General features: G+C 41.1%; 1 protein-coding gene across 3 annotated transcripts in view; it reads left to right on the forward strand.

Annotated features, from left to right (window-relative positions):
* The window catches only part of LOC126457600 (uncharacterized), a 212,267-nt gene that overhangs the window by 24,002 nt on the left and 173,810 nt on the right, over positions 1–14,455 (forward strand). For all 3 annotated transcript variants that reach the window (XM_050094046.1, XM_050094045.1, XM_050094047.1), the window contains one exon: positions 12,995–13,134. In XM_050094046.1, the coding sequence (XP_049950003.1) occupies positions 13,012–13,134 (123 nt within the window). In that variant the 5' untranslated portion in view covers positions 12,995–13,011. The remainder of the gene's footprint in view (positions 1–12,994; positions 13,135–14,455) is intronic.

The raw sequence follows: 14,455 nt of genomic DNA on the forward strand, positions 1-14,455 counted from the left end.
ATGTATTTCCGTCATAACCTTCTTCTAGTGCCTTCACTTTTTTCCACATTGACTTACAATTCTATTGTTATTTTCAGGAGTCTCCCCTCCACTTCTTCAGAAGATGGCCAGTAATTTAGATTTTTCATTTTTAATAGTTTTCCATAAACTTCTCTTTTCTACTCTTTTAACACATTCCAGTGACCGTCCACAGAAATTACATGTGCTTTGTGTTTCCCTACCAGTCAGCACTCGAAGAATGTCCAAGTGTGGCTTTCCTTATAGTTACTTCACAATGCATTGCTTCTGAGCAGTTATGGCTTGAAGTTAGTTGCTCAGTCTTGTACTACTTCAGAGAGCCACTAGTGGATGTTCCTGCTTCCACAAGGTGCTACGTGACTCGAAAAACATATTAACATGTAAGATCAGTTCCTGCATATTTGTTGTTGCAGTATGCTTCTTTGGTTGTGTTGTTTGCAAAAGTGTGTCATAAAGTGGGGGCAGGTTTACTTACGAAGAAATTCTGTGACTGCTTGAAAATCCAGTTTTGAGATTGGTGATGATGGTTTTAACATTGATTGCCATATTTATGGAATGGATTGTAATCTGCTTTTTTCTTTTATCTTATAAGCAGGAGTCACACAAAGAAGTTGAAAAAGTTTACAACTTCTGGAGAGATGCAACAGTCGCTGTGGGCTGACTGGAATGCGTTGAGAACTCTATCATTCATCATCTTATCAGTTCATGTGATTTTCAGGATGTACTTGTAACATCACTTCTTAAAGGAATTCTGTCTTTTCCTTCCTCAGTCCCCAGATTTCAAGTTTCATGGCCACATGGCTCCACACTCCAAAAATATATTTTCAGAAGCCTTTTCCTCATTTTTAGGGCTGTTAATTTTTGTGCTTAATAGCTTCTTCTTTTTACTGAAGGCACTTTTTGCTTGGGCATTTCTGCTTCTTACTTCTACTTTGATTCTTACATCTCTAATGATCTTGCTTACTAAATATGTAAATGGACAGTGGTGTCTATTCTAAATGTATTACTTCATGTTGTACTGCATTTTGTATTCTCCTAATCTTTATTTTAATATTTGCTTCATTTATGTGTGACATTAGAAAGGGTGCAATAGGACTAGGTTATTTCTCCTGCATGAAACAATTTTGATTAAAAAATATTTTATTAAGATGATGAAGTTAGCTTCATTGGAGAAGAAAAACAAATTGATTGATTGATGTTATTTGGATAGGTTTCAAGCAGCAGCATTCACAAGACCCTGGACTAATCAAAGGATCATCGATAATGAATGGGTAGATGTTTCTGTTATTTGACAACCTGTGGTTGCTTTATGTATATCTTAGCAGTCTGTTCATGATATTGTGATCTTCCACAGCAGTAATATTCAGAAATATATTTTGTAAGTAAGTGTGGTGAATGTTGAAAGAGTTTCATGTTTTGACATGCATGCATCACACATCAGATGAACCCATGAAGCTCCTCATTGCAGCCACAGCATTGTTTGTGTTAGATTTTCATGAGGAATATATTTTGAAGCATTAGGTATTTTATTTTATTATTATTTTTTTAGTTCCTGAGAAGGAAATGGCACTGAAAGAAACTAATAAGTAGGGAAGAACTGTTAAACAGCATTAAGTCATTAAAAAATAAATATTCAGCCGGAGTCGATGATGTGCCAGACTATATTATAAAAGTATCAGCTGAACAGATACTCACACCGCTGCTAGATATATGCAATTCTTCACTATCAAGTGGTATTTTCCCACAACAGTTAAAAACTGCAAAAGTTGTACCCCTTTACAAAAAGGGCGATCGGCAGCAGATGATCAACTATAGGCCTGTGTCACTCCTATCAGGTTTTTCAAAAATCATTGAAAAACTAGTTCTGCTACAACTAACTGATTTCTTTAAAAAAAAAAAAAAAAAAAAAAAAAAAAAAAAAAAAAAAAAAAAAAAAAAAAAAAAAAAAAAGAGAAGGTTTCAGGATGTCAGCATGGCTTCAGGCCTCAGTGCAGTACTGAAACAGCCACTTTTAGCCTCATAAATCGTATTTTAAATTCAGTGGATAATCACAAAAATGTTTCAGGGATTTTTCTGGATTTAACAAAAGCATTTGATCTAATAGACCATGAAATTCTCCTAAGAAAGTTAGAGTGGTATGGTGTAAGAGGCCTGCCACACGAGTGGCTAAAATCCTACCTAGAAAATCGCTCTCAGATAACAGAGGTAAAAAACATGGGAAAAAACGAACTCCAAGCTTATCAATTGAAACCTTCCACATTAACCCATGGTGTACCACAAGGCTCAATTTTAGGTCCCTTTCTCTTCTTAATTTTCATAAACGACTTCCCCCTACATGTTAAACACTCCGAACCAGTGATATTTGCAGATGACACAAGCATATTAATTGAAGGTGAAAATGAAATGGCTCTAAGTTTAAATGCTAAAGTCACAAGTAAAAACGTCACAGAGTGGTTTATGAGGAATGAATTACTGATAAACCCTCAAAAAACAGTCCTCGTACACTTCCATACACAACAAAATAAAAACCTATTAAAACCAAACATGTCCATGGAAAACCAAAGAATTAACAGTGTCACTGAAACAAAATTTCTTGGCACCTACTTACCAGACAATCTTAAATGGAATTCCCACATCACTTCATTAAATTCTAAATTATCCAAAATGACTTATGCGATGAGGATTATTTGGAACAACACAAGTCCTGAAACAGTTAGAGCAGTGTATTACGCTTGCATACACTTCCTATTGAGATATGGCATCATATTATGGGGAAATTCTCCTCATAGCATAACCACATTCCAGAAACAAAAAAAGATTGTGAGGATAATGGAAAATGCTAACAGCCGAAAATCATGCAAACCATTCTTTAAAGAACTGGGGATTCTACCCCTACCATGTATCTATATACTAGAAGTTGTAATGTTCCTAAAAAAAAGAATGCTAAAAAATGGAAATGTATTTATTCAAAATAAATCTGTACGTGAACACCATACAGGGGCAAATAGTGACATACACAGACATCATTGTTATACCACACTGTGCAAGAAAGGTGTATATCACTCAGGTTCACATTTGTTTGATAAGCTGCCAAGTAACCTAAAGGCTATAAACAAAATCCACAGCTTTAAAAAATCTGTAACATCATATCTCTTGGAAAACTGTTTTTACTTGTTGTGACAGTGTCACGACATTTAACAGTGCCGCCACGACAGTACGCGCAAATGGCGATAGAGGCGCTCCGCAACTCGGCTGAGCGCGGGAGCGCCACCTAGCTACGAATGGCACCGGCCGCATGTCACGGCATGGCAGTCGAATAAGAGATACTGAGTTGTTATCATGTGAGCAGCTATTGTTTCTAAGTGAGTGTGTTTGAATATCCATGCAATTATTGGTGATTAAAGATTATAACACTTTTTGGCGACGAGGTCGGATATTTTCACTGCGTTGTGGATTTGTGTGTTAGTGATGAGGCAGACATGGAACAGCTTATGCAAGCGCTCATTGAACAACAAATACAGCTGACGGCTGCTATTCAGGCATTGTTGACGTTGCTTACTCATCGTCTGTCTTCCTCTTCTCCGCCTCCATTCCCTCCTTACGACGAGGCCGCTGAAGACTGGGAGGATTATGAGAAGCGTTTGCAGCAACACTTCTTGGCTTTTGGTGTTGTCAACACTCCTATGTGTAAGTCGTTATTTCTATCTTGTATTTCCCCACGGATCTATCAGCTGCTATCTCAGTTAGCCCCTCTGTGGGAACCTGCCTCTCTGTCCTTCCAAGAAATGTGTGACTTATTGTCTAACTATTACCGAAAAAACACCCACGTCATTGCCACCCACGTGGCTTTCTACTGGTGTCGTAAACAGCCCCATCAATCTTACCGGGCTTGGGCGGCAGAACTACACGGTCTGAGTAGGAAATGTTAGTTCATCACGGACACTCATCATGAGCCTTATGCTGATTCAATGGTTAGGGATGCTATTGTACGGCTTGCTCCTGATAAAGAAGTTTGGCAACGTGCCCTACAACTGCCAAACCCGTCGTTGTCGGAAGTTCTAAGCATCGCTCAATCCTTTGAAGCGTCTCATGCTGCTGGCGCGCAAATAGACGCGTGGTGTGATGTAGGCGCTGTACAGTCAACTTTCGACACGGACAATTTGCCTGTTTCACAGGAGAACGAAGATGTGGTGGCCGTTCACTTGCGTAAACAACGTCGCATTGGGCCGCAATGCTTGCAGCGAAAACAGCAACCACAAAAGCAGGTTCGTTCCGCACTTCCTTCGTGTCCACGTTGTTTCGTACAGCAAGACAGGGCCGCATGTCCAAAACGTTGGGCCACTTGTAATTCATGTAGGAAAAAAGGCCACAATGCTTCTGTGTGTCAGTCCCCTAAAGTTCCTGTCGACGTGGACGAGGCATCGGACATGGATGTTAACTGTGTGCTTTCTCAACCAAATAAGTTGTTTGTTACTGTTCGTGTTCTGGATAAAGACATTCGCATGCAAGTGGACACTGGCTCTGCAGTAACTCTCATTAATTCTCACACGTATTTGGAGTTGGGCTCCCCTCCCTTGTCTCCAGTTACACGAAATCTGAGAACTTATAATAAACAGAAAATTCCTATCATTGGCCAGTTTGATGCTTCCACTGCCTACAAGTCTGTTGTTAGGCCCCTCACGTTTTATATGGTGGATCATGCGGGCACTGAAAACCTGTTCGGTTATGATGCTTTCCAGTTGTTTGGGTTCTCCATTGATGATGATGTGCACCTCATATCTGAGGATATTCCGTATCAACAGCTGGATGGATTGTGTTCTGAATTTTCGTCCGTGCTCTCTGCTGGTCTGGGTCGTGCCAAGGATTTTGAAGCCCACATTACTCTTAAACCTACAACTCACCCTAAGTTTTTCCGCCCTATTCCAGTGGCATTGCGTGCACCTGTCAAGGCTGAGATAGACAGGTTAACAGCTTCAGGGATTCTCCTTCCTGTTGCCTCCAGCGAATGGGCATCGCCAATCATGGTGGTTTCTAAACCAAACGGGAGTCTGCGATTGTGTGGTGATTTTAAAGCCACTGTCAACGCTCAGAGCCTCATTGACACTTATCCTCTTCCCCATCCTGAGGAGTTATTTACCAAGCTCGCTGGGGGCCAGTTCTTTTCCAAACTTGACTTATCGGAGACATACCATCAGTTGCCGTTGGATGCTTCTTCCAAGGAATTTCTCGTCATCAACACTCCTTGTGGGTTGTATCAGTACCAGCGGTTACCATTTGGCGTCGCTAGCACGCCGGCCATTTTTCAGCGGTTTTTGGAACAGCTCACGGCTTCCGTTCCCGGCTGCATAAACTATCTGGATGACATTGTTGTCACAGAGGCCTCCACTGAGGAGCACCTTTGCAATTTGTGTTCACTGTTTTGGGTTTTGCATTCGGCTGGGTTGAGGTGCAATCTGGACAAGTCACAATTCTCCCAACCCTCCATTGTGTATCTTGGTTTCCACTTGTCTCGTGAGGGTATACGTCCTCTACGTCAGCACGTTGTGGCCATTAACGCTCTACCCCGGCCGTCTATGGTCAAAGATCTTCAGGCGTTTCTAGGCAAGATTGCTTATTATCACAAATTCATTCCATCTGTGGTGGCGGTAGCTCATCCTCTGCATCAGCTGTTATGCAAAAACGTCCCTTTCTGTTGGTCCGACGAGTGTGAGCAGGCTTTTGTCCGCCTGAAGGCTCATTTGCAGTCGACACCTTGTCTTGCCACATTCCGTCCAGGTCAGCACTTGGTTCTGGCAACTGGCGCGTCACAGTATGGCCTAGGGGCTGTTCTCGCCATCGGTATGAGGATGGGTCGGAACAACCCATCGCCTATGCTTCCAAGACCCTCAACGATGCGCAACGGCGTTACTCTCAATCCGAAAAGGAGGCGCTCGCTATCATTTATGCTCTAAAAAAGTTCAGCGTTTTTTTGTATGGTTCTAAGTTTCACCTCATCACCGACCACAAGCCGCTGGTCTCTCTGTTCAGCCCATCGGTGTCGCTTCTGGATAAGGTAGCTCACCGCCTGCAACATTGGGCCTTATACTTGTCTCGTTTTCACTATGAGATTCGCTATCGCCCCACAGCCCAGCACGCCAACGCTGACGCATTGTCGCGATTGCCGATGGGCCCCGATCCGGTTTTCAATCGTGATCAACTACTCTGTTTCCACATTGATGAGGAAGAATGTCATGCGGTCGAGGGTTTTCCACTTACAGGTTCGCAGGTCGCGTCAGCTACTGCGCGGGACCCGGTCCTGCGTCAGGTGATCGGTTTTGTTCAACTGAGTTGGCCGGACAGGACCAAGGGCCGTGCATCAGATCCCCTTCACAACTACCATGCCTTGCACCTTTGTCTGTCTGTTCGTGATGGTGTTGTTCTTCTGGCCACGGATGGCGCATCTCCACGGGTCGTGGTGCCAGCCTCTCTTCGCAAAGATGTACTCAAACTGTTGCATGAAGGCCATTGGGGTATTTCTCGGACTAAGTCCCTGGCCCACAGGCACGTTTATTGGCCCGGTATTGATTCGGACATCGCCCACATGGTTGCTGCGTGTGGTCAGTGTGCTCAACAACTGGCTGCACCTCGTACAATGCCCTCTCTGTGGCCTGATCCGGCACAGCCATGGGAACGGGTGCACGCTGACTTTGCCAGCCCCTTCCTCGGTACTTATTGGCTACTGTTGATTGACGCCTTCTGGAAGTTTCCATTTGTTGTTCGATGTCCATCGCCCACCACTGCGGTGATGACGCTGGCTTTGTCCAAAATCTTTGCGCTAGAAGGTCTTCCATTCACAATCGTTACGGACAATGGCCCTCAGTTCTCTTCGCAGGCCTTCCGTGATTGTTGTACTGGACAAGGGATTCATCATGTTACAGCACTGCCCTTCCATCCACAATCGGATGGGGAGGTCGAGCATCTTGTCCGCACTTTCAAAAGCCAGATGAAAAAATTCCTTAGTGATTTTTCCACAGATGACACTCTGCTGCAATTTCTGAGTTCTTATCGCTTCACGCCTCTGGGTAATCGCAACCCTGCTGAACTCTTGCATGGCCGCCAACCGCGCACTCTACTGCACCTGCTTCACCCTGTCAGGCCTTGTGCTGTGTCCCCTAGTGCGGGAAAATACTCGGTGGGCGCCGACGTGTGGGCACGAGGGTATGGATCTCGCCATAAATGGATTTCAGGGGTGGTCAAGGCTCTTCGCGGCCACTGGCTTTGTGAAATACGTATGGACGACGGCATGGTTGTTCGCCATTATGACCGGATGCACCCATGAGTGGTGGCCACGCCGGTGCCACCGCCCCTTCCTTCGCCTCCACCAGCCCGAGAAGCCAGTCCTGTCACTGTTGCCGATCTACCGTACGTGTTGATGCAACCGACGTCGCTACCGCTTCCGAGTATGCCGGAACCGGCCCCAGTCGCGACGCCGCCTTCTCCGGGACCTATCTCGCTGGAGCACACCCCCAGGTCCACGACACCTATGGATGCTGCTCCGGAGTTTTCACCCATCATCTCGTCCAGGAGGCACGTTCCACGCACGAGTTTCCGTCCTGGACATTTTCGACCATACTCTCGTGTCTCTCCGCGGGATCTTCTCGGGGCCTCACAAGAGGCCATGGATGTCTCCACACTGTCCATGTCTCCAAGGAAGTGAGTGTTGTTTTTTCAAGGGGGAAAAGCGTTGTGACAGTGCTACGACATTTAACAGTGCCGCCACGACAGTACGCGCAAACGGCAATAGAGGCACTCCGCAACTCGGCTGAGCGCGGGAGCACCACATAGCTATGAACGGCACTGGCCACATGTCACGGCACAGCGGTCGAATAAGAGATACTGAGTTGTTATCATGTGGGCAGCTATTGTTTCTAAGTGAGTGTGTTTGAATATCCATGCAATTATTGGTGATTAAAGGTTATAAAATTACTCAGTAACACAGCATCTTGAAAAATTTTCGGTTGTAACAATATAAAAATGTAATGTAACAATATAGCAATATAAAAATGTAACAATTTATAAATGTAAAGTATACAATCAATGTAACAGTATATTAATGTAATGTCATTTTGTCCAACATCTAAGGTATGGTATATGTACCTCAAAGATTCAGGACATAAATAAATAAATAAATAAAATTGAATTGTGTCCTGTTTGTGGATACACAATCAATAATAAACACGTTCTAGAACACACTCTAGAACATATGATTACTATGGGACAGATACTTCAGGATTAGGCAGTGCATCTGTAGAAAAACAGAACATCGCTACCACATACCACATTGTAGGTTCATGTCACTGTAACAACAAGACACCTGTTGTTGCCTCTGGTAGCCAGGCTCCTCAAATATGCTGCAGCTGTATGCTACATTTATTTTGTACACGAAAACAGAAGGCGAAGTATAAAGTAAAACGGTGTGGTGTACTTCCTACTAAATATTGTTGATGCATTTGTATGATGTACATACTTTCTTGAGCAAATAAATGTTAATGTTTAAAAGGAGATGCTGATTTGCAGATAGGCAGAACAAAAAGACTGTCAAACAAAGCTTTTGGCCAAATTGGCCTTCATCAGAATACACACACACACACACACACACACACACACACACACACACACACACATATATATATATATATATATATATATATATATATAATGGAAGGAAACATTCCACGTGGGAAAAATTATATATAAAAAAATTATATATAAAAACAAAGATGAGGTGACTTACCGAACAAAAGCGCTGGCAGGTCGATAGACACACAACCAAACACAAACATACACACAAAATTCAAGCTTTCGCAACAAACTGTTGCCTCATCAGGAAAGAGGGAAGGAGAGGGGAAGACGAAAGGAAGTGGGTTTTAAGGGAGAGGGTAAGGAGTCATTCCAATCCCGGGAGCGGAAAGACTTACCTTAGGGGGAAAAAAGGACAGGTATACACTCGCACACACGCACATATCCATCCACACATACAGACACAAGCAGACATATTTAAAGACAAAGACATCTAATCTCCCCTGTATCTCTAGTTCTATTTCTCCCCACATAGCTACATCACCATAAATTCAATACATGTTGACGTTTATACACTTTTGTATATCTATACAGTAGTGGATTTCTAGGTTTTGAGTCTTCAACTTGGGAATTGGTAATTTCATATGATACAAGATTGGTTAGTACATTTATCTCACTATAACCAGTTTTATTACAACATGACCACTGGTACCAGCATCATTGCGCAACTGATGCAACAGATTCAACTTGAAACTTCCTGACAGATTAAAACTTTGTACCGGACCGAGACTCGAACTCGGGACTTTGCCTTTCACGAGCAAGTGCCCTGCCAACTGAGCTATCCAAGCACGACTCATGACCCACTTTCACAGCTTCAATTCTGCCAGTACCTCGTTTCCTACCTTTCAAACCTCACAGAAGAGCTTCTGTGAGGTTTGGAAGGTAGGAGATGAAATACTGGCGGAATTGAAGCTTTGAAGGCGGGTCGTGAGTTGTGCTTGGGTAGCTCAGATGGTAGAGCACTTGCCCACGACAGGCGAAGGTCCTGAGTTCAAGTCTCGGCCCGGCACACAGTTTTAATCTGTCAGGAAGTTTCATATCAGCACACACTCCGCTGGAGAGTGAAAATCTCATTCTAGATCCAACTTGTTTGACAAATCCCTGAAGGCCACAATTTGATGCCTTTCAAACCTCCTCATTTGGCTGTAGGATGCATGAATACATCTCTGTGGCATGGTTGCCTGCTTGCTTAACATGTTTGCATCATACTGAGTCTTCTGTCTGTGAGTGTTCAGTATTAAAGGGTACACACAGATGGCACTGTGGTAGCTATGCCACTGTGCCTTCTGTTGGTGGATGCTGTTGAAACCACTGTCAGAACACTACTTTACCCTTGATGGCTTATGCTGTCATCAGTTCAAAATCAATGTCATCTGTCCAGGTATACTAACATTTTTTCTGGCAAATATAGATAATCAAACAATGGATTGTCACAATGTTTGATCATCTATATTCTGTAGCACACTTGCTTTGAAGTTGAAGTCCTATATTCATGACTTGTAGTTTCTTCACTTGTTGTATATGGCATTTTGGAATTGTTGAAACTCTATATACACATCAAAGTGCTATTTCTTGTCCAGTGTCAGTCATTATTCCTCTCAGATGTGTCAGTATGTATTTCTGTTAAGTCATCATAGTATTTTTGCATGATGTTATCATGTAATATGCTTGCAAATGGTCCATATTTCACTCCTACTATATTTTCATTAACCAGTGTTTTCATTGACCAGTGTATAAAGTTAATTTACCTTTCTTTTGTGGCAACTTAATATTGTTCACTGGATTAATTAACTTCTGCCTATTGAAGTCTGTCATTATTTAATCAAATTCAGTACCAAACACAGCACCAGCCTTGCCTGTGCTGTGTGTTCTGCTGTAATGCATCCGGACTAGTTCACCGAACTGCAGATGCTGCAAGCAGTTGCATATGTAATCTCTCAGGTTTCCTTAGCATGACAGATTAACTGTGTGCTTCCATGTATTTTGACAACTTATTTTTTCCATTCTGTACACAATATTTTTATGACTCACCCAGACATCTTCTTCAAATGCAGCAAGTTCTGCTGTTATGTCTAACTGCTGCCAGATCTCTAGAGAGACTGTGAATTATTGTTGGTCTTGTGCCACTGTTTACAGCCATGTTTGATTTCCCACACTCTCTGTGTGTTTTGATACTCTTTGTTTTTCAGAGCTCAGACTGATAATATGTGAAACAGTAATTCTCACAGTGTTTTCTGCTGTGGTGGATCTGATGGCTGGTGAAAGTTTAGTAAATTGAGTGCTGGACCCTAAATGTCATTTAAGTAGAAACATCTGTCCCTGTTTACTAATTCACTGATGTCTTTATTTTGATAGACTCCTAATTATGCTGTCCCAGAAACTTGTCATTTGCATCATGATACTGATCTCATCGTATTTAATTTCATAATTATATTGATAGCAGTGCTCAATGCCAGATGATTTATCTGACTGTTTTAGTCACATGTATCACTGATGTTCCTTGCATCTCTCCTTGACTGTTCCAAAGGACTGCCTCACATAAAGACATACCACATTCACAGGGAATGCAATAAACAACCTGATTTTGGAGACCTAGATCATCTTTAAAATTACAAAGAATATTTTTGCCTTAGTCAAAGGGAGCGAAATACACTGGATGCTATGTTTCTGTAGGAGTCTGCCTATCTTCCTGGATGTAGGGCCAGCAGACAGTAGAAAAGTGGTTTTGTAGCTTTTCTTCCTCACTCACAGTCTCAACTTCTTTCTCAGGTGTTTTGATTTTGATTTCATTACCCATTTAGTTTGATGATAGGCATGTTCTGACATCAACTTATTTCCTATTCAACAGAAAATATTATTAACAAACTGATTGTGTGTCAATAGGTGTTCCATTATCACCTTTTGTGGAGAAACTATACATGAAACACTTTGAAGCAAAGGTATTAGAACCTGCCAAATTGAAGCCAATGTTTCTATTGCTATGTGGACAGCATGGTTGTAGTGTGGCCACAGGGAGTGTTCCTGGAACATTTAAACTCTATCCATCATGAGGGAACTTGAAAAACAGAACCAACTACCTTTCCATAATGTGTTACTTAATAGAGCAGCAGACAGATCCCTGTGTCACAAAATGTATATAGAAAACCTGCGCATAAAAATCTCTGTCTCCATGCATAGAGGCATCACTACACATCACAAAGAAATTCAGTGCGGAAAACTCTAGGCTGTAGAGCTTGAACACTTTCAGACAAGGATAGCCTTGACAAAGAATAACAACACCTACAAATAGAGTTCTGAAGGAATGGGTACTCAGATCATCAAACTGAATGGATGATGAAATCAAAATCAAGAATGTCTGAGAGAGAACCTGAGATTGAGACAGAGGAAGAGAAGACAAAAATTGCTTATCTATCTTCTGCTGCCCCAATATCTGAAAATGCCAGCAGTCTCCTATTGAAATACAGCATCCAGTGTATTTCACTCTTTTCAACTAAGATAAAAAGTATTCTTTGCAATAGTAAAGGTGATCCGTGTCTCTGAAAGCTGGGTGTGTATCACATTCATGCAAATGTGGCATGTCTTGTGTTGGGCACTCTATCAGGACAATTTAGGAGAGATGGAAGAAACATCAATGACACACTTGACTTAAACAACCAAGCAAATAAGTTGTTGGCAAGCACTGTCTTGAATGTAATCATGAAACGAAATATGATGAGACCAGTATCGTGGTGCAAATGCCAATTTTCTGGTATAGTATAGTTAATGAATCAATTGAAATAAAGATGTCAGTAAACATAGTGAATAGGGACATAGTTTTCAATTTAAATGCTTGGGGTCCGGCACAATTTATTAAAATCTCACTGGCCATCACATCCACCAGAGCAGGAAAACACAGAGAGCTTTTGTGTTACATAGACTATCAGCGCAAGATCAGCAAAACAGAATACCCACACATCATTAAGCTGCATATGTTGTTTTACAGACACAGATAGTCATCAAACCTAGTTTATTACACTGAAACAATGAGAATGATGAAAAGGAAGGTGAGAATGCGGATGAATGATTAAAAATAAAGTATAATTTTTAGTACTTCATTTGATTTTAGGAGTGTGCAATTCAGGATCAGAACGAATTTATCACTCCAGAGCAAGTGTGGACTGTTTTGAAACTTTCAGGCAGATTAAAACTGTGTACTCAACCAGGAATCAAACTTGAACCTAGTCTTTCTCAGAAAGCTAATGTGGAGAACTGGGTTTGACACAGACTAGATTGAGATAACTTTTTCTGTTTTTACTGTAACAAGAAAATTTATTACTGTGTTTAATATTCATTGACTTCTCTTATACATATGTTCCAGGTATTCCCATTGGAAAGATGGAATGGAAATTCGTAGGAGCCTGTTTCTTTGTAATATGGATGGGTAAGACGAACAGTCTTGAGAGTAGAAGCAATTTATGTAGACCTCGACGCTCTTATACTTTAGACTGTGCTCATCAGGTACAGTGATATTTATATTTTGATTTGATTATCTGTTTATTATAAATACAGTGGAACTTTATAAAGTAACCTACAAATTACTATGGCAGGCCAAGTAAATTTTACTGAATGCTGCACTACACTTTAGAATGACACATATGAATGACATTATTTTTCAACATATTCACCAATTCTCTGTAGACAATGGTCACAGTGGCCTACCAGTCATTCAGTTCCTCAAAAATAGAAATCTGCTCCTTGGTCTTGGAGCCATTTAAGAACTGTTGTATGAGTGTCCTCATTGTTGGATAATCTCTTTCTTCCCTATAAAAATCCTCTCTTAATTTTCAGTATTGCAAATTTCAGTTTTAAATAGCATTATTTTGAAGTGTTAACCACTTTACATGCAATAAAGGTAGACAATGTTTAAAAAGGAATCTTTACACATACTTTTAATCGTGTGCTGAACTTGCAAATTGTGTCAGCATGTAGGGGTTGTGATGGCTGCATAGTCTTAATAAAAATTATCAGAACCATACTTGTTGAACAGACAAGGCTGAAATTTTGTAACTTGTTTCCACTGGTAAATTATTTCATATTAATGTCACATGCCACAAAGTCAAAAGCACTATTCATTTTCATAATATACCACAAAACATTTTGTGAACAAATGTACTGCATAGTGATACATGCCAAAGACCCTAACACACTGTTCTTGGTGAGAGGCACAAAATGAGAGTGATGCTCACGTCGCCAAAAAACAGGTAGTATATGGATTGCATTTTGCTCTAGAAGCTTCCAGACAGTTTGATAAATCAAATTATTAACTAGAATGTTTTGCTTTTTTATTTTTAACATAGTTTGAAATTAGGTGGATATAATTCACACATGCAGATTATTTTCAGTAATTGTGAATATGACAAACATTGGCAGAGACATCAAAATAAAGTATGTATCTTTAAAGTGACTGACTTTATTTTACATTCTTAATTTGATTTGATATTGATTGTTAAATCAAAAACATATAAATACATACATTTGTCTTGGACAGCATCAAATGACTTTACAAAGTAAAAATAAATTATGAGCTCATATTTTAAGTGTGTTTCATAATAGAAAATTGTAGCATGTGTGACTATTGACATGAAGACGGAAATACACTGGTGTCAAAAATTAAAACAACAAACCACTATTTCCCCCTTCCTGTGTCTAATTCACGATGTAATTGTAGAAGCTGTTAACAGATGTCTGTACAATCATGTCCTGTGTGGTCAGCGGACAAACATGGCAGTGATCTCGGGTAGTTTTACATCCACAGTCACTGTTTCCACAGTCACAGACA

This window comes from Schistocerca serialis, chromosome 2, assembly GCF_023864345.2.
Source record: "Schistocerca serialis cubense isolate TAMUIC-IGC-003099 chromosome 2, iqSchSeri2.2, whole genome shotgun sequence".
In the NCBI taxonomy this organism is placed as follows: domain Eukaryota; kingdom Metazoa; phylum Arthropoda; class Insecta; order Orthoptera; family Acrididae; genus Schistocerca; species Schistocerca serialis.